Here is a 19,481-nt window from a genome sequence, read left to right on the forward strand (position 1 = left end):
TTAGATACCACTTTGTGATATGTTCCGACAATGATATCACCTGCTAACAAAACTGAAAATTTGCGCTTACCTTCAACCATTCTTCCTTGTCCCTTGAATATTGTCCCATTTTCACATATAACTTATTCCCAGTTATCACCCCCAACCAAAAACCTTGTATTACTAATCGAATAGAGCAGATTCATTCTACAAGTATTATCTGTGCTAGAGGACAAAGCAGAGTACTCAGGTAGTCAGGTGGGACAGACACTTGAAGATCTCTTTATGTGGATTCTGTCTCTCTTCTCACACCTTAAGTCCGCAAAACTTGGTAACAGCAATTACGGCTAATTTAAACAATATAGTCTGTGGCTCATTTAGCAGTTAGATTGGTCGTTCCAATGGAGTGGAAAAGTATCAGACTCGTATCACTTGCAAAAATTTTGAGCTTCTCGAGTTTAATCGAGCCAAGGATTTGTGTTCATTGGACTCAATAATCAATTAAAGCCTTTCGTAAGATAGCTTTGGGAGCTAATAAGCCTATTCGAAGAAGCTTTTGACAACCATTCAAGATCTTACAAAAAAGATACTACAGTCAAATGGAGGCTATGGAGCATTAGTCATATGGATTTTTACACTGATGATTCTAAGGAACTTAATGGTTACAGAGCAGAAAGGGGAAGAAGCCTATATAATTATTCGATTATTGTGATCCTTTAATCATGGAAGTTGGTAGTTAATCTTCTCATGGTATGTCATGAAGAGAATGTAATCATGTAACACTCCTAATTACAGGAGGATGAAGAATGATGTATAGACATGTATGAGAAAAGAAATTTTAGACACAAAAATAGTTCAGGCCAACAAAATAGAAGACTGACTTAGCTTTTGCGTACTTCAAACTTCCAATTCTATTCCTTGAAATGTTGTTTTACATCACCTCAGAACTACCCTTCTACATCAGCACTTTGCAACAGTGATAATACCACGTTTTCTAACCAAATCTCAGCTTGCTAGCAGCTAGCTTGGGTTCAACCAAAGGTTGTGTTCGAATCAGGAATCTTTAAGTGACATTTCAAGGAGTCCGTACACTAGACTTGAGCAGGTTCTTGATGACATCTTTCTCCTAGAGGACAATGAACCATTACAGCAGGTAAACAAAGAATGAAGGTAAAAAAAACATTAGTAATAATTCATAATTTACAGATGATAGGCGAGGAAAGCCAACTCTCAATTGAATTGAACTTGAAATTATATTGATTTACCTTTAAACTCATGTAACTACAACTCTACAAGATATATTACTTTACCCTTAAACTCACATAACTACAATTCTACAAGATATATCGCTTTACCCTTAAACTCACATAACTACAACTCCACAAAAGAAGCACCTGCAACTCAAATCACATCATACAGGTTCATGCGGACTTTAGTAGTTTCAATTGTATTTTTTAATATCAGTGCAACCACATCATGATCGCCATACCAAACCTACCTGTATCCCTCAAATTTCAAAGAAACAGTCATTCATTCTTATATAGGTTTAAAGTAATCTCAGTACTACCACTATTAGTACTGGTAACATATGTATCTTACAATTCAGGAAGTATTGGTTAGTCATGTATCTTGAAAATAGTAAACAGTCCACTGAGATCCAGATGGATGGAAGGATTATTTTGTTAGTCTTTTACAAGTAATACTACAAGCCAATATATAAAAATACCAAATAAAAAAGAAATAGTATTTTGTTAGTCTCATGCCAATTTTTTGGTCATTTGGATTTAATTACTTTGATTTTGCAGGAATGAATCGCATTCAAATTCCATTTTGATTAGATCAATTATACAAGCACTGAGTAAATCAAATACTTACCGTGCATGTTTTTGATGAAATTGTCCAACTCTGAGAAACAATATGTTCTCTGAATGAAAGGAGATGGTAGCTGAAACACAAAGAATGAAAAATGGCGGCGGTCGGGATCGTTATTTGGCTTTGAAGTCCCAACCATTTTTATGTGTTCTCCCCTGTCAAAACATGGATCGGCATTTTGACCAGCAACAGTCAAACCACAGTCCCAGGCTGTATTTAATACCTGTTAAAGCAGAGTGTATTTCAGGTCATGTATGTATTGTAATTGTTTGATAATTAATACAAAAGTGTTCGCTACTAAGATTTTATAATTTATATCATTAAAGTACTAGTGGAAATCACAGTAGTGCCAAAAAATGAACTTGACCGCTTAATTTGCCAGTGAAGAAGGCAAAACAATCACCTGCCAACTCAAACTTTCAGGATCAGCAGATGACTCATCATTTTCCCGAAAATAAATATGGGATCTCGGGCACACAAATTTCATTGTCACAGAATGCTTTCTGAGAACTTCAAAAACAGGAGAGTATCCATCCCGATTTGTTGGGTTATAGTACCCTGCAGTAAGCTCAGCTGCATGGCTAGGGGTCTTGTACCACCAATAGACTGCCGGAATCTGCAAAAGGATTGCCAATCCATCAAATTATTTCTTTATAAGGGTTCTGTATGTGAATTAAACTTGAAATGCAGATGTCTGGACACAAACTTTGGACTTTGAAGTCAAGCCTTGTTATTTCTCCATCAAATATTATGCATCAAGGTAAAGAGAAGTGCACTTGACCAATTTGAGAGTTTGTTTATGTCATGGATCGATTGAATGACAGAGAAAATTTATTACTGGGTAAAGAGAAGGGCACTGCACTCCAAACAATAAAAGAAAGAAAGAAAAAAAAAAAAAAAAAAAAAAAGACATCAACATTGTATCATAGTAGCAGTAATCTAAGTTTTATCATGCCTGAAAGGAGTTTTCTTTGTTCCCCTCGGAGAAAATTCTATATGGTGCTTCAGTTTTGGACTATAAGAAACTATGGACATTTTGAAATATCACATGGCATGCTTGTAGTGTCATCCACCATATGTGTGGTAAATTTTATCACATTTTTACTAAGATAGGTTTGGTTGTTACATATGCTACAATCTCTGATTCTCCTCTTCACCTTTCCTCAACTCCATAATATATGGCATAAAAAATGCTGTTCACTGAACCATATAAGCATACAGAAACCCTCCACAGGTAAACATGGCACTTCTCCGCACCACAAGCACGCATGTGCTTCCACAAACACAAAGGACTTTGATCTTACATACTCTATCAAACCCTTAATAGAAACAATGCCTTCCATGAATCCAACTCTCATTTTTGCATGAAACCTTGTAATCCCAATCAAAAGCCCATCATCCTATTCATAAATAACAAGTCAAACATCATCATTTGAATTATCTGCTCCCAGACTTTGTTTGGATAGAAGGAAATGGAAGGATTAAAAAAGAAGAAAGAAAGGGGAAAAATTCTCTTGTTTGGATAAAGGATTGAGGGAAGGAAGGGGAAAGGAGAGCATGGGTCAATTTTCCCTCTCTTTAATAAGCATAATCCCTTCAAAATTAGGAAGGTTTAGAGGGAAATTGGATCTCACCTTCCTCTCCCTTTCTTCTCCCTCCCCTTCCTTTCCTTCCTTCTTTGCTATCCAAACAAAGCGTAAGTGGGACAGATGAATATGCCTGCCCATTCTAGAAAAAGCATGTGCTCTATTCCTAACCTTCGAAGCTCTATTCCTAACCTTAGGAATAAGATTTGATGCCCTATAGATATTATCAAGAACAGGACACTCCAATCGTTAAAAAGTAGATTCATGACTCAAATGAATGAGTACCAAAGGATATATGCCTGCTGCCAAAAGTTCAATTCAAGCAAAGAGTAGCTGGGTTAATATCTATTCCAGAGGACAATGGAATCCTTAGAAAGCTGCTTTACCTCTTTTTTTTAAAAAGAAATGTGATAAATACAATAATAAATAAAGCAATTGACAGATCCACTATAGTAGAAAATTAACCACAAGTGTACCTTCCATGACAGCTAGCCCCCTTTTCTTCCTCAACAACACATTCATGTCATCCCCAAATGCTCCATTCCCAAAATTCCAAACATTGACCATTGCAATTCAAAACAACTCTGTTATCATCACAGTATCCAATACATTCGCACCACGTACAGGCTTAAGAGTTAAGACTCTGAAAAATGATGCGCATGGATTTTAGCCCTGTAAGGCTATCCTTCTCTGGTTTCATAATTATAATCTTTGACTACGAAGATACAATAGATCTGAGATTATCTTGTGCCCAACTACCATCACCATCCAATGTCTTGGCATGTATTAAGTACTTGTATTACAGTTTTTCTACAGATACAGATCATCCTTCATTGTAACACACTCACATCCTAGGCATAAATTGAAAGATCTCTTCCACCCATTATTTCTCCCTTGTGTTAAAATGGAAATTCTTATATCATCAATGAGTTTGGCTGTCCATAATTATTTATAATTTCCAACAAAACAAGAGATCATAAAAATTCCAGGGCTATGTCCGACAAAGTATCTGATCCTCAAACACTCTAGATATTATGAAATTTTATAAAAGGCCAGTATATATTTGGCCATTTAGGTGTCTTGTCAAAGTGTCGGAGGATCTAACACGCAACACTGTAATGGATCAAGTCCAAGGCCCATCAAAGCCGCCAATCATTCAATATTATCAGAGAAGAGAAAAGAAGGGAAGAGGGAAACAAGGGGCAATGGCGGTCACAACAGAGCAGCAAGAGGAGGAGGTGGCACATGAGGACAAAAGCAATTAAGAGTGGGAGAGTAGCAGAGCAGCAGCAAGTAATGGAACCTTGGCAAGCAGCATTGGTAGAGTAAAGACAAGAGTAGCAGTAACAGCTAGTTTTTGTACACCTTGTATATAAATTAAGAGGGAGGAAATCAGTAGGAAATATGAGAGTAGACTAATTTGAAATCGAGAGTTGTATCCTAAAGATACTATTTTGGAGAGTGGTAGCCTCAAGCTACTTTGATATTCAATCGATAAACCTAGCTGCTGTCTATTTATTTGCTTGTTCATTGTTCTTTGTGTGATATTTGTTTGTTGTGAGGGTTTAGTCTATTACAGAGGGGTATAGTCTATTACAGACACCCAATGTACAACAGGATGTCGAAGTAACATAGCTCCAGGGCACTCCATAACAAAGAACAAGACTCCACGGACCAGGAAATAAAAAAATACTCAAACATTTATCAATCAATAACTAATCACTTGATACACAGAAGCATTTATAACAATCACAGATTCACGATACAAGCCAGGGACAAATCCAGGGAGGTCAACCATATTGACTCCATCACAAATTCACAATCGTTTTCAATATCACACTCCAGACTCAAGTACTCAACCTTATTGATTCCATCAAAATGCAAAGTGTAAAGCAATCAGTGAGCATTGTGGTAATCTCCATCACACAAGACTGAGAAGAAATTCAAGTTCTCTACAGCTACAAAGAATAGAGGCCACAGGCACAAAGTATTGGTATAGGGTATGGATATAGTCAACACTAACAAATCTGAAGTCAAATTAGAGAAGCTTAAAAGGGGAAGAATAAAAAAGCAAAAAGATACAATAACATCATTATACACAGGGAATATGCAATAGAAAGTTACCTTAACAACTATCTGTGTTTCTTCAAATGCGAGGCTTGCCAATGATAATACATTGTCAGCATGGTCTATCAACATCTGAGCATACCAGTTCAAGAAAAAACGTCCAAAGTAGCTTTCATAATCACCTTTTTCACAGAAAAACCCAGTTTCAGGTGGCCTTGAATTATAATTCCCTGCATTATCAGGGCCCCGTGCCCAAAATGAGTGGCCACGCAATTTTGCAGCCTTCCTTAAATTCTGTTGCAAGTATCTGTCGTAACACTGAATCAAATTTTTTGATCATATGTCCAGGTTGATTTCAGGAGAAAGAAAACTGAGATGAGCATACGTAATAAAATTAAGGCAGAGTATGTCATAAATTGAATGGTAGCGTGTTTGGATACATTCAAAGCTAGATACTTTCACAATATTAAACAGGTGTAGTAAATAGATGAGATGGTAGCTTCACAATAAAGAGAAGTGCTGACGTAATTTTTTTCTTCAACATTACTATTTTCTGGGAAGTATACAGGTTAATGCAACTAGCCTGGCACGGTGTCACCTACGCAAGAAGTCGAAAGATGCTCTGCAAGGACTCGCCAACAGTATGGCCTGAGCACTTGATACATTAATGATGCTTTATATGTCTTATCCTCAACTTAAATGGCTTAAATTCTTGTATGATTGAAATATTGAACATACACTTCAGGTGGCCAATGTACAAGAAAACTACTGACAAGGATGATATAGTATACAGGGGCAGACCGGCAGATTGAAGCAAACCTTTCATTCAATGTTCCTTTCAGAAAGGATGATCATGCACAGCACGCTACTGAAATAGCAGCAGATGACATGAGAGAACCATAACCGGATGAAATCTTACAAATCTATAACAACCTTTCTTCAACATATAAACATTTATGTATGGGCTATGGAGCCACAGGGAAAGCAATGTCATTATTCTAGCATGAAGATTAGTCACTCTAAGCTTTGACTTAGACTTTAGAGAGACTAATACTAGGGCCCTTCAAGTATCAAATTTTTCTCTTGGTATTTCAAAGTTTGCCTGCCTGAGACACACCACTGACTCCATAACAAGGAGGTGCGTATTCACGCTCCAGACTCAACCTTATTGGTTACTTAAGATGCATTACTCAGAAACTAAAGAGATGCACAAAAGAAAGAGTCAGCATCAACAAATATATACCTGAAACTCACCAACACCAGGATATCTCCATCCCAACCTTTCTGGGAAAGAAGGAAACTTCAGCTCCCCTGATGCTCCTAGACCAATTTCAACAGCAGTGATAAGACCATCACCAAATATATCATCAAACTCTGAACGGAAGCTTCTCATAAAATCAAAGTAAACCTACAGTTTGTTTCAGAATGCTATTGCCAGGTAAGTTACAAATTGTTCTGCCTTCCTCTTATTAAAATAAACAAAAAAAAGAACAAGATGATTACCTCGATACCAGTTCTTCCTCTTAATACTCGTTCTTTGTCAATGCCCCATGATAGACATTCAGTGTTTCTCCGTCCTTCGCGATCTGTGAAGAATATGTCTTGGTTGTCTTTCCCAATCTCTAGGACCCAGTGGGGGAGTGAGATGACTACATTACCAGAATCGCTTCCTCCATACTCATGAAAAGCCAACACAACCTTCAGATATTTCATGATTCAGTTGCTACAGGATAGAGTTAGATGGCTTCTAGATAATCTATCACTGCTAGCTACAATAACCAGACACAGTGATTATCACCTTCAAATGCAAAGTAGCAGGACGGGGTTGCAGGGTAGAATTTGTCTAATATAAAGAGCCCAGACATCATCCTCATAGCCTACAAACCGTTCGACCCTAAGGCATAACAAGTGAAAATGGAACTGGAATCTTGCCCCATAAATTAGAAGGCAGATGTAACATGACCACCCTCTGACGTTGCAACCTCAGAGCACAAAGTGTAGCATCGTAACTCAAGCCTAATTTTGTGAGATAACTGTTATTGTTTTCATTATATTGTTCTCTCTTTAGAGATAGTGCAAGGAGCAGATCAGGATGAAGGGGTACTATAGATTATAGAATACAGAATAAGCAAAAATTCTGAAGAATCTTAAAAAAAAAATGTGGTCATCAAACATACACATTTGCCTATTCCAGAGATTTGTGAATCCTGAAATGCTAGAAACACCATCCACTTATGCACCAAAAAAATTCACCTAACAGATATTAGCTATGCAATCTTCCTTCAACTATTACTACTTAGGTATGTTCAGCTTTACTTTAACAAAATTAACAGCAGTGATCCAAAAAATACATTCCCCCTCTTTCAAATATAACAGTTGTAGGTCTTCAAGAAAAGCCTCTTCTGCAGTCTACACTAGTCAGGGAAACCTCTACAGACCCATGCTTGCAGCAGAGATTTTATTGCGTTTTTGTTGTATATGTAGTCTTGTAGATATTGATCAAGGCAGATTAAGGGCATAGTATAAATAAGACAAGGTTCAGATTGTGACAACAGCATAATGATGATGAAAATATTTCAAGGAAAACTGCAACTACCTGCACTTTTAGCTGAAATTCTCGGATGATCATAAACAACTCCCGATATCCCAACCACATGTACTTCTGTGGAGTCCATCCTTCAACAATTCCCCACCAACAGTCTACAACGACACCATCCACATTTAATGATTTCAGATGCTTTAGCTCCTGTCTAATGCCGTCAGGATCAACAAGCTGGCAGTAACTGTTGATGATGCCACTCTAGCATAGTTAAGCCCATAGAATACAAAAATTATATTACAAGTAGGTAATCATATAACCATAGAGAGTTTAATCAGTAACTATATTGTAAAGGAAATGAAAGAGGCTTCAAGTAGCGGCTATTGCAAAAGCCAATGCATAATATCATTAGCAAGAGTAATGATCAGACGATCAGTAGAAGATAAACAAAACAGATAGAGCATGAAAAATTTAAGTCAAGGAATACAGCAAGTAATCAATGGATAAGCAAAAAAAAAAATGCAACGAAAAAAAGGGGCTAAACCCTGTATCACTCACTTGGAGCTTAATATACACAGGAACATGTGGGGTTCCAGAGTAATCATCCTCGTGAAAGTCTGATTGAACATGTTGTATCAACTGAAGCATAAATCCACATTATCAGATAATGAAAAGGCAGGGCTTCCTCATACCAAAAAGCAAAAGTATGATACCTGATGTGCCTCCAAAGATTCAGGTGAGTCAATATTGCTCGTGCTATATTTCTCACTTTTTGTTTCCATCTCTGTAACGACAACAGAATCAAGAGATGCTGGTGACAAATTTTCATCAATTCCAAGAACTGCTGGCTGACAGTCTAATGATGCTTTCATGGAACAATTCTTTAAAGAACTAGCAGAAAGGGGACTTTCAGATGACCTAACAGGAAGCCCTCCCTGTCAACATTATTAAATTATTTAATTCATCTAAATGCCACATGTCATGTAATTCTTGTAGCAAAATGTGTAAGAAATTTTCAGCTTCACACAGTGACACAGACAAAAGACCTGGAAGACTTTGCCAGAAGCACAGACCCAACAGACCAAATATTGACCTTTGCACTATAAGAGAGTCTGATGAAACTAATGCATGCTACAAAAGAGACATTGCTCAAAAAATAATAGTATTCCTAGATTTTCTCAAGTAATTACACATTAAGTGGAACATAATGATCTTCTAACAATCTCGATGTGATCATAACAACATAGCATATAAAATTATAAACAAATGCAAACTAATAATACTTCAGGCTCCCCGCCCGTTCAATATTCAGTTCAGAACAGCCACAAGGTGGACTCAGCAATCAACTGTAACCAGCAATAGGAATTTATATTTGCATGCTTCAAGCTATATATTTTTAACAGTATTTACATTACAAAAGGATAAAGAAGAAAAAGAGTTATGACCCTGTCAATCAAGAAAAAAACACAAAACAAACGGGACACAAAACTGCCAATCAAAACAGAATAAAAGCACGCAGCTGAACAAAATAAGCTGCACCCTCTCAGATGAAGTCCTTTTCTATAACATCCCATTACTGGTAAATTCTCTACCCCGATTTCTTTTCTATATTAAGTTTATTGAGACAAAATGGGACTGAATACCACAGAATCTAGAATGAGAATACATACTATAGGTTAGTGAAATGGATATGGACAGATATCATCAGATTGTATCATCTGCAAGTTCAGTGTAGTAAGGTTGTCCAACCATAATAATGCTCTTTTCCGATCTAATTGAACAAGGGTAAAAAGTGAGAAAAAACAAATTTTCATTTAGCCCTTGGGGGCTTGGGGAAACTTTAATCAATCAGGGGGTGGTAAAAGATGTCTTAGGACAGCAGTAGCTTACAGATATCCAACTTCTAAATAAAGAAACATCTCAGATTCTGGTTTTGTTGTAGCCAATACTTTTCCCAAAGAAATCTAGAAGTATAAAATCCACAAATCACTAATATACTTCCAAATAATTTCATTTATATACTCTTTCCAGCACCTAATTGTGACATTGAACCAAAATCTCCACAAATATTATGTTCTTGTGCCAAAACACCATATTTCCCTCTCCTTGCACAAAAATCCCTGTCATTTTCCCCATTCTGTTCCCTAATTCCTTAATCTTAAGCTCTTGATCACTTTCACCACACTAAAGTCGCATAAATCCCAGGAAATCCTTACGCTTCATTTAATCCCTGTCATTTTCTCCATTCCGTAAATGCCAGTCATTATACCATACAAAATCGGGAATAATTCCTTTACAAGTACTACAGCTGATAGTTCTCTATGAAAATAGATTTGTTCCCAAGATTCTCAGTCTGTGCTCATTATAAAAAGACAGCACGAGCCTTGCTACAACAAGAAACCAAAACAAAAGCCACCTTCAAGTTCCTACAACTTTTACCCAGTTGCAATCAAGAGATGCTGAAACCAAAACCATAGTAAATTCCATCAATGTTTCTTTATTATAATGTCCCATACACAACACCTAACAGGCAATACCCATTTTTACCTTCTAAGTGCTAAGGCTACCTTTAGTATCCATCAAGCAATCAGGTTATCCAACGCGTTGCAGATTAAATCTTTATTTTCAGAAGAGCCAAAAGCGCAACACCTCCAACAAAAGCCACAACCAAATAGAGATAAGTACACACCTCCGCCCAAACATCTTTTATTCCAACTACAAGTCTCAAATTTTGCATATTATCACTCAACAAACAAAGACAATCAAAACCACAACCAACAAATAATACCAAGAAAACAAATAAAAGAAACCTAGAGTATACAAAGCATATTACTTAGTTCATAAGTTTCAATTTTTACACAATTCTACACAAATATCAATAAGCACCAACCACCTGCGTGATTTTGTCGTGCATTCCTAAATTAACACGGGATCATTTAAAAATCATAACTAATGTTCATAGTCAGCAATTGGGGTTCCATATAACATATTCAATCATCGCTAACAATAAATGAGGAAGAAAACGAAACAAACCAGCTGAGGAGGTGGAGGAGAAGATCGATAAGTAGTGCCATCAGGCTCAACCATCCAACCAGCTTCCCGAGCAAGAGCGGCGAGCACGTCATTCATGTCGGCGCGAGCAGGAAGCGGGAAATTCCCGTATTGTCGGAGACCGGAAAGCATGCGGCTTGTGATGGCTCGCCGATGCCGCTCCCGAAGCTTGGTTCGCTCCTTTTCCTTTTCTCTCTCTCTTCTTCCTTTACCATCGCCGCTCCCGGAGGAATTTCCGGCGGTGACGGCGAAGCCTCGAGGACGGCGGTTGCTCTGCTGCTGTTGTGGGGGCTGAGAAATGTGATGGTAATGGTGGGAATTTGAGTGGGAGAAATTGTTGGGGTTAGGGTTTGGGATTTGGGGTTTGGGAATTTGGGGATTTTGCTGGATTTCGTTGTGATCGTAGGTTGCTGGAGTTGAGTTTTCGCCGGTGCCGTTCATTGTGATTTATTTGGGTGTCATCGACGGTGGTGTTTGGACTTTGGAGTGTTTTCTTTCTAGCACTTCCTCTCACTCACTTTGTTTGATCGTGCATTCGTGCCTAATTACTCTCCTTTTTTTTTCCTGCTTTGTATGCATTGATTTAACGGAAAATCCAAGTTTATATCTAGCACATGAAAATTTCGTAATAAAATAGCTGCGAAGTCCGTGCCTTGACAATAAACAATAGTTTATTATACAAAAGTTCTAACATTATGCCAACTTGCATAAACTCGATAGATCTATCCATGAAGTTGAGTTATTCTTTGCTCCATCACTGCTTAACCACGGTAACTCAAGTTGAACTAAGCTTTTACCCCCGTCTAAAATTATCTTCTCATCTTCGTTAAGAGAGAGAAACAAAAAAGAAACTCGATAGATCTGTCCATAAAGTCCATTCAAGCTTGCTAGATCTATCAAGCGCTAGTTGCTAGATCTGTCAATCGGAGGTTGCTAGATCTGTCAAATTCTATTGCGCAACTGCCGATAGCTGTTTCCTTTGAGGTATGTTTTCGGTTTTTGAGTTTTGTAGATAATTGTTTCCGAATTCGATTTTTGTTTTCGGTTTTTGAGTTTTGTAGATAATTGTTTCCAAATTCGATTTTTGCGTGTGATTCATATTTGTTTCTAGACTAATGTGTACTGATTGAAATTAGATTATAATTAGGTAGTTTGATTTGTTAAGTTCAGAATTCTGATTTTTCTAGGAACCAAGCTTAGTGGTAGGAGGATCACCATTTGACGTATTTTACGTTATTTTTAATTACACTAGTTGTTTTGGTTACAAGAACTAGGAAAAGGGGTGTAAGGCGGGGAAGGATACCAAGAACGTCTAGGTGTGTATGTTGCTACAAACAATGGAGACAAAAAAAGTGTGGTAATAAGTTATTATCAAATGTTAGTTTCTTCAAAAAATCCTCTAATTTTCATTTCTTATTTAGAGAGGGTTTGTTCTCTTTGTGTAATTATTGCATTAGATTGAATTCTAAAGATGGTAAAGATTGAAGGTTGGGTGAAAATTTTGGTGAGATTGTAAGAGCTAAGACAATCCATCTTTATATTGTTTTAGTGACTTAGGAGCAGGGTATTTGATTTGAGAATTTTCTTAGTATTTCATATATTACTCTGTGTCCTTTTTCTGTTCTTATTATCTGTGGAATGTCAAGATTCCATAGAAGACCAGGAATCCTCTCACAATTGAATTTCACTATCCAAATATCAGTGTCTTGGTTGAACAATTTGATCATGGTCAGTATGGAAAACTAATGATACTAGTTAGTTTTCTGTATATAGGTGTAGATGGTTGAGACTATGAGAGCTTGCCTTTCTGTGAGTGCCAAATTTTATTTGCATGCTTCCTTGCTAGATGAATAAAGCTCTCCTACCAGTTGATAGTTCTTGCTTTCATATATATGTTACAATATATATATTTGCGTGCTTCCGTGCTAGATGAATAAAGTTATCCTACCAGGTGATAGGTCTTGCTTCCATATTATTCTTGTAATTTTTGTAATTAGAATTCCTCTTGTGAACATTTCCTGAGTGAAAGAAAAATCCAAAATGCTTGGCTCATATTTTGTTGCGTGTGATTCATATTTGTTTGATTTTTTATGCTTTCATAGTTTGATTGTAGTTTGATTTGTTATGTTTAGAATTATTTTGTTTGTACGTTATTCTGGAAAAGTGATTCAATTTGGAGTATATTTAGTAGAACTGCTCATCATTATTTGTAATTTTGCTTACAGTGATTAGAATGTTGAATGAACTGAGTAAATTGGTTACATCGTACTTGTTCTATTTCTTTGTATTTGAATTTTGATGTTGTTTTGGGTTTTTTGGGAGTGCTAGTGCTAAGGTTGTCAGTCTTACGTAATATATGGAGTAATTTGGTGTGTTTGGTTATATGGATGCTGTGAAGAGTATGGGAATGCAATTGCCTCCAAATTCCCCACGGGTAATTCCTTGTGGTTCTCAGGTGTATAATTCCCCACTCCAGATTATCCATACTGTGCACACTGTGGAAACTGTTATGTCAACAAAACAATGTAGTAGATCCACCGGAGTAGGGTATGGTATTCAAAAGATGGTGGGATATTGAGGCCTACTTTAAACAATATGCACGACAACAACATGGTTTTGGTGTAAGTAGGGCCTCAAGTGCATATAATACCAAAACCAGATAGTGTAGGGCCACTACGTGGAGGTGTGAATGCTGGGGTACGCCTGATATGAGGGCGCAAAGGGAGGCAAAGAAGAGGGCGAAGGCCATGGATGTTGGAGGAACCGTGGGCAATGTTAATGGTCTGATAAGGCAATATGAGCTGAAACAAGGCAACCGAAAATCGAAAAAGTATCAATGTGAAGTAAATATTAACTCTAGTATTAATGGCAAAGGTGAGTGGGTGGTAAGATCTGTGCACCTTGAACATACCGAATATAACCCCACCCCTAGCAAGGCAAATCTAGTGAAAGAATATCGAATGAAGCATTACATTTCATCGGTTTGTAAAAGGCTTTTCCACTATTACGAGGAGGGTGTTCCTATTTCTCAAATTCATGGGTGCTTATCCCATGAAAAGGACAAATTTCCTAATGTAAAGGATTTGCAACATGAGGTGTACAAGGAGAGGAGATTGAAAATGGAGGGTGGGGACGCTGTAGCTATGATGAGGTATTTTGAAAAGATGCAAGCTGACAACCAAAACTTTTACCATGCTCATCGTCTAGATGAACAAGGTCGGCTTAAGGATGTGCTTTGGGTGGATGCAAGGAGCCGGACTACTTACGAGCACTTTGGGGACGTTGTATGCTTTGATACGACGTATTTGACAAACAAGTACGAGCTCCCTTTTGCAAACTTTGTCGGCGTCAATCATCAAGGACAGTCAATTCTATTGGGGTGTGCCCTTGGCCTTGTGTCGCATGAGACTTGTGAAACCTACGCTTGGGTCTTCAAACAATGGCTATCATGTATGAGGAACCGTCTGCCATTAGGTATTATTACCGACCAAGCAACTTCAATGAGGAAACCACTTGCTGAAATTATGCCCTCATCTCGACATAGGTGGTGCATATGGCACATTATGAAGAAGTTTCCGGAGAAGCTTGGCAAATGCAAGTTGTAAGTGATTTCTTTGCTATTGTTTTCTTTATGCAAATTCAAGTATTAGCAGCATGTGTTGTTATGGAAATGACTCATATGTAGTACTTTATGTTGCTACTGCATAAGCTATGGTCTGTTTACTAAGTATGTCCTTATTCTGTATTTTATGGCCATAATATCCAACTGTGAAATTGACAGATTGGTTTCATATGTCTGACATGAGTGTGTACTGTATGGACATAATATTCAATAGCTCACAATGGCAGAGTGGGTTCTGTTTACTTTATGGACATAATGTACTATAATTTGGTTGCCAAGTTAGTTTCAACATTTATTCTGCCTATTTAATTTCATCATTTGGTTCATATTTAATCAATTTTTAGCTCCCTATTAGGCATATGTAGTCATGTATGTTGTCTAAGTTTGTTACATGATGTGTTTTGCACATAGCTATACAGCCTATTATCATGGTATGATTTGTTATGTGGTACTATTGTTAGGTACAATGACTTCAAAAGTCCTCTGAAGGCTCTCATATATGAAAGCTTTACTGTGGAGGAATTTGAGAGCCGGTGGTGTGCGTGTATTAAGCAATACCAACTTAGAGAAAATGAATGGCTTTTAGAATTGTTGTCGAATAAGGTAAATATAAGTGCTTTCACTCACGTTGCCTGAAATTAAACTTTGTCTGAGCACCTTGATTGTCTAAGAATTCGATTTATGATGCCACCACCATGACTCGGTGGCTTTCGATCTAGTTGTGGCGGAGGTGGAGCGCCACTGTGAGTACAAGGAGTGGGAGTAGATGTATTTCCAGTAGCTTCACCTAGGAGAACGCCAAACACGAGGAAGTCTGGAGGAGAAAGAAAGTGAGCATCAACACGACCGGAGTTGTGTAGCCGAAGTTGATAGCGGTGGTGGCGGTGGCGGTAGGTTAGACAACGAAAGCTTGGGGTGGTACGGTGGTGGGCCTTGGTCATTGGTTCAGTTACTTGGGCAAGGAGAAGGGTAGGTAGGATAAGGTTGGGTAAAGGTATATGGGTCTTTTGCTTTTCTCTATCACTCCTCCTTAATAGGGCCAAAATGAAACCCGTCAACTAATATGAAATGGAGGAAGTATTTGATTTAGGATATTTTGACACACAATGTTATTCAAATTTTTTACTGATGGAATAATAATCACTTGACAATCATTCTTATATAAAATAAATAATAGTACTACCCGCTCATCATAAAGTTGTGAGTGGTTTTGATGAGAAAGTGTTTGGGTTATCTAGTAGCTTTTGAAAGTGATGCAAATAGCATGACCAGAGCAACTAGAAGAAATAAGTTTGGAGTTGCACCTAATTTTGTGTTATTGGATGGTATTTCTTTTAATTTAATAATAACCGCAACTTCTTTAAAAAAATTTATGAAATGCAATATAACCATCGGTTGTGAACTTTATACTATTAGTACCATTGCAACGTATGTAGCTTCTCCCAACTCACAGATTATATACACCTTTGCTTAAATAAACTCAACATTCCTTTAAATTAAAAATCTTCTTTGTATGAAACCTCCTTTTTGCCTGAAATTTTTCGTAACCAAGTATTCCAATATCCTTCACCATATTGCCAATCTACTAGTCATATTTAGCTTAGTAACCTATACTGCTTTTTTCTTATTTTGATTTTATTTCGTCTAAAATTATATTTCGTTGACTACTATACATATCAATGTGTCACATTAATGCTTATTTATCATGTACGACATGGTGAGAAGTTAAAGAATTTATAAGATATTTATCGTAATTTATTATATAATATATATTTATATATATGAAATATAGGAATTTTATCGAAAATAAAATTTAAACAAACCATTTTATCCTAAAAGCTATTCAATTTTTATCGAAAATAGAACTCTAAACTAACTTTTTTTTTATCTTATAAAATCTATCTAATTTCTTATTCTAAGCTACATGTCAAACTAATATTAATTGTTGCCTACGTGTCGCGACACTTGGAGGACACTTGGTGAAAAGTTGAAACTCCAAGTGTCGCTTTCTCATGACCTGGCTAAAAGTTTAGCTAAATATACTAGTTATATATGATATGATATATAAGTACGGTAAAATTACACATAAACATTAAGAGAAGTGATGTTCTTAAAAAAAAATTAATTTAGACAAGTTATATACGGCTAAAACAAACAAACAACGTAAAAAAGACTTCACATGAATTAAATCATGTGAAACTTCACGTGCACCCATCCATCACTCCATCTGCTTCACGTCTAACACACGCTTAATTCATCACCCACAATTTTCGCATCCATGTTTGAAAAAGGAGCATTGGGTGATTAACTAGTGAATTAGGAGTACAATTTGTATTTTGTTTTTATTTTTTTTTATTTTAAGATGAACAAAAACCTGACATTTATATATGTTATATATGTGGGTGGATGGTTAACGGGTGTAGTGGAGCACCACTTGAATCTGACCGATGAGTCAATCTTTTAACAGACTGCCTGACACTTTAGATTATGCTAACATCATGCATTCGTGCTACATTTAGTGATTCACATATGCTCCATAACTCTTGAAGCAAGTCTATTGGGCTTTGGCATCTTGAAATATAAATCTAGTAAGTTGGTACATGACTCTCCAAATTACTCACCTACTCTTTCGGCCAATATGTCTCTACAAAAAGCGTAGCGTGCCCTCAAGATATGTACCCAATTATATGCAGTGACTCTCCATGATGATCTATGTATATCCATTTGTGGGCTAAATATAAGTTGTCACATAGATAGAGATAAAAGCTAATTTGATCTACTCTATAATCATTTTAGTATAGTGGCCCAAGATCCCCATTGCTCGAATAGGCTTAACTTTTGATTTTCTCTTTATCCTAATGCAAAATGAGCCTTAGATCAATTGAAAACTTTCGTCATTTGTTTATTTAAACTATTGTGCCCATATTTGAATTTATGTAAAGTGTAACAAAAGTGAAAAACTCATTTGAATTGAAATGGATCACTTTGTATTTCAAATAATCCAAAAGGTTCAGTACGACTTTTTCTTTGTGGGCTATTTTCAAGTTGTAAAGTTAGTGAAAATACCTCAAAATTTGGATTGTAATCCTTATAACTGTTTTTTATTTGGTTTATTTATAGTCTCGGCTGAATGAATTGAAGTTCTTTAATTGAATATGACAAGCATTACTAATGGAACTTTATATCTAAGTTTGTATATATAAGTGTATGAATGCATTTAAGGGAAATAGTGAAAAAGGGCATTAAAGGCACTGGTTTGTAAGAATTGGTGCCTTTGATTTTAAAGAGATCGAGACAACGATGTCTTTGCGAAATGCTAAAAGCATCAACCACTTATGCATTGAACCAATATTTTAGGTGTTTCTAAGGCCATTGGCGAAGTTATGCATTGAAAATTTTACGATAAGTTAGTAATAGACAACTTTATAATAATCAACATTGATTGATATGGGATATTGGTAACCATTCCTAGATAGCGTTTATTTATATGACTAAATGGGTTATTGGTTTGGCTAATTGGATCTTGTTCGTGCTCAAGAGATGCATCTTACTGGAGTTAGACACGATGTATGAAAGTAATATTGGTTCTCCTTGAAACTTAGTAAATCCTCAACAACACTGGTAAGGCTTGCTGAGAGACATACACGTTTCCAATGATGCACAATGTGGGTTATGTAATAGTAAGCATGCATCAATTATAGTGTAGTTTAATTTTCAATTGATCAACTATGCAACAAGTTTGGATTACTGTTTATTTGTTAAATACATACAAGATGATATTTTTTTCCTTCTTCTTAGTGAGATTTATGTGGATGTTTGCCACAGCTTGGCAGAATAGTATGTCTTTCATCAAGCTGAGTTGGAGTGTGATGCTTTGAATTTAGCTAATGTTGTCCACATGAACAAGTGTTGGAGAACTCCTCTTGACTTCCTTGTTGAAGATAATACAGAGTATGTGTTACATTGACAACAATTTCATGAAATTTGCGTGTGCCCATGTCAACGGAAATGAGAATTGCGTGTAGCCCTGTCAAAATTGATTAGTTTCTTTTTAACAGCGCAAAACAAACTTTTTCTAATTCTATCAAAAATAATCAAATCAAGACACCATAATTGAACATTTCAATTTAAAAATTCTTCAATTTCATTACACCTAAATTAAAAAGAAAAAAACAATAAATAAAAATTGGGATTACATTAGGACAAGAGCAAAGACATTAGGGGGAGCAAGAAAAAGACATGGACCCCATGATAATATTTGTGCAGACATTAAACCAACCCCATCAAAACCCAAACACAAAATACAGTTTAATTGAAATATCCGCCCTAAAAATAAAATTATAACTACAACACTTTGACTTTTTCATTATTCATATGCTAACTTTAACCATACTTTTTACCAAATAATATATATATATATATATATATATATATATATATATATATATATATATTTGGATTGGAATTTATTTATATTTTCATTTTATTAATCTTAATCTTTTGTATTTCTTAATAATATAATTACAAATGTTAATGGTTAAAGTTGAACATTAGCATGTTTATCAATTAAAGTTTTGCAATTAGTATGAAACAGAGGGATTATTCAATAAAAAATGAAATATTTTAAGTATCTTGTTCTACAAACTACGTCATCCATACAATATAATATAAAAAAGGTTTGAAAATTTTCAAAATATTCTATACATATGCACATGCAAGGTAATAAAGTATGGAAATTATCAAAAAAAATCTTAGTATCTATAGA

At 36.1% G+C, this 19,481-nt stretch overlaps 2 protein-coding genes across 2 annotated transcripts; one reads left to right on the top strand and one right to left on the bottom strand.

Moving 5' to 3' along the window:
* Positions 1 to 707: 707 nt before the first annotated feature.
* LOC145567668 (beta-amylase 8-like) lies at positions 708 to 11,647 on the bottom strand. The gene is made up of 10 exons (XM_081627010.1): positions 11,077 to 11,647; positions 8,757 to 8,978; positions 8,602 to 8,682; positions 8,101 to 8,304; positions 7,008 to 7,202; positions 6,748 to 6,912; positions 5,562 to 5,822; positions 2,255 to 2,467; positions 1,855 to 2,074; positions 708 to 1,105 (listed from the first exon to the last, which is right to left on the bottom strand). Exons 1-10 carry the CDS (start codon positions 11,533 to 11,535, stop codon positions 1,071 to 1,073), a joined length of 2,055 nt encoding a protein of 684 aa, XP_081483136.1. The 5' UTR covers positions 11,536 to 11,647; the 3' UTR covers positions 708 to 1,070.
* A 413-nt stretch (positions 11,648 to 12,060) lies between these two features.
* On the top strand, positions 12,061 to 15,601 carry LOC145569032 (protein FAR1-RELATED SEQUENCE 4-like). Its single transcript, XM_081628407.1, has 2 exons — positions 12,061 to 14,695; positions 15,178 to 15,601. The coding sequence occupies exons 1-2, from the start codon at positions 13,803 to 13,805 to the stop codon at positions 15,350 to 15,352; spliced, it is 1,068 nt and encodes a 355-aa protein (XP_081484533.1). The 5' UTR covers positions 12,061 to 13,802; the 3' UTR covers positions 15,353 to 15,601.
* Positions 15,602 to 19,481: the final 3,880 nt, after the last annotated feature.

This window comes from Chenopodium album, chromosome 11, assembly GCF_948465745.1.
Source record: "Chenopodium album chromosome 11, dcCheAlbu1.1, whole genome shotgun sequence".
Taxonomy (NCBI): domain Eukaryota; kingdom Viridiplantae; phylum Streptophyta; class Magnoliopsida; order Caryophyllales; family Amaranthaceae; genus Chenopodium; species Chenopodium album.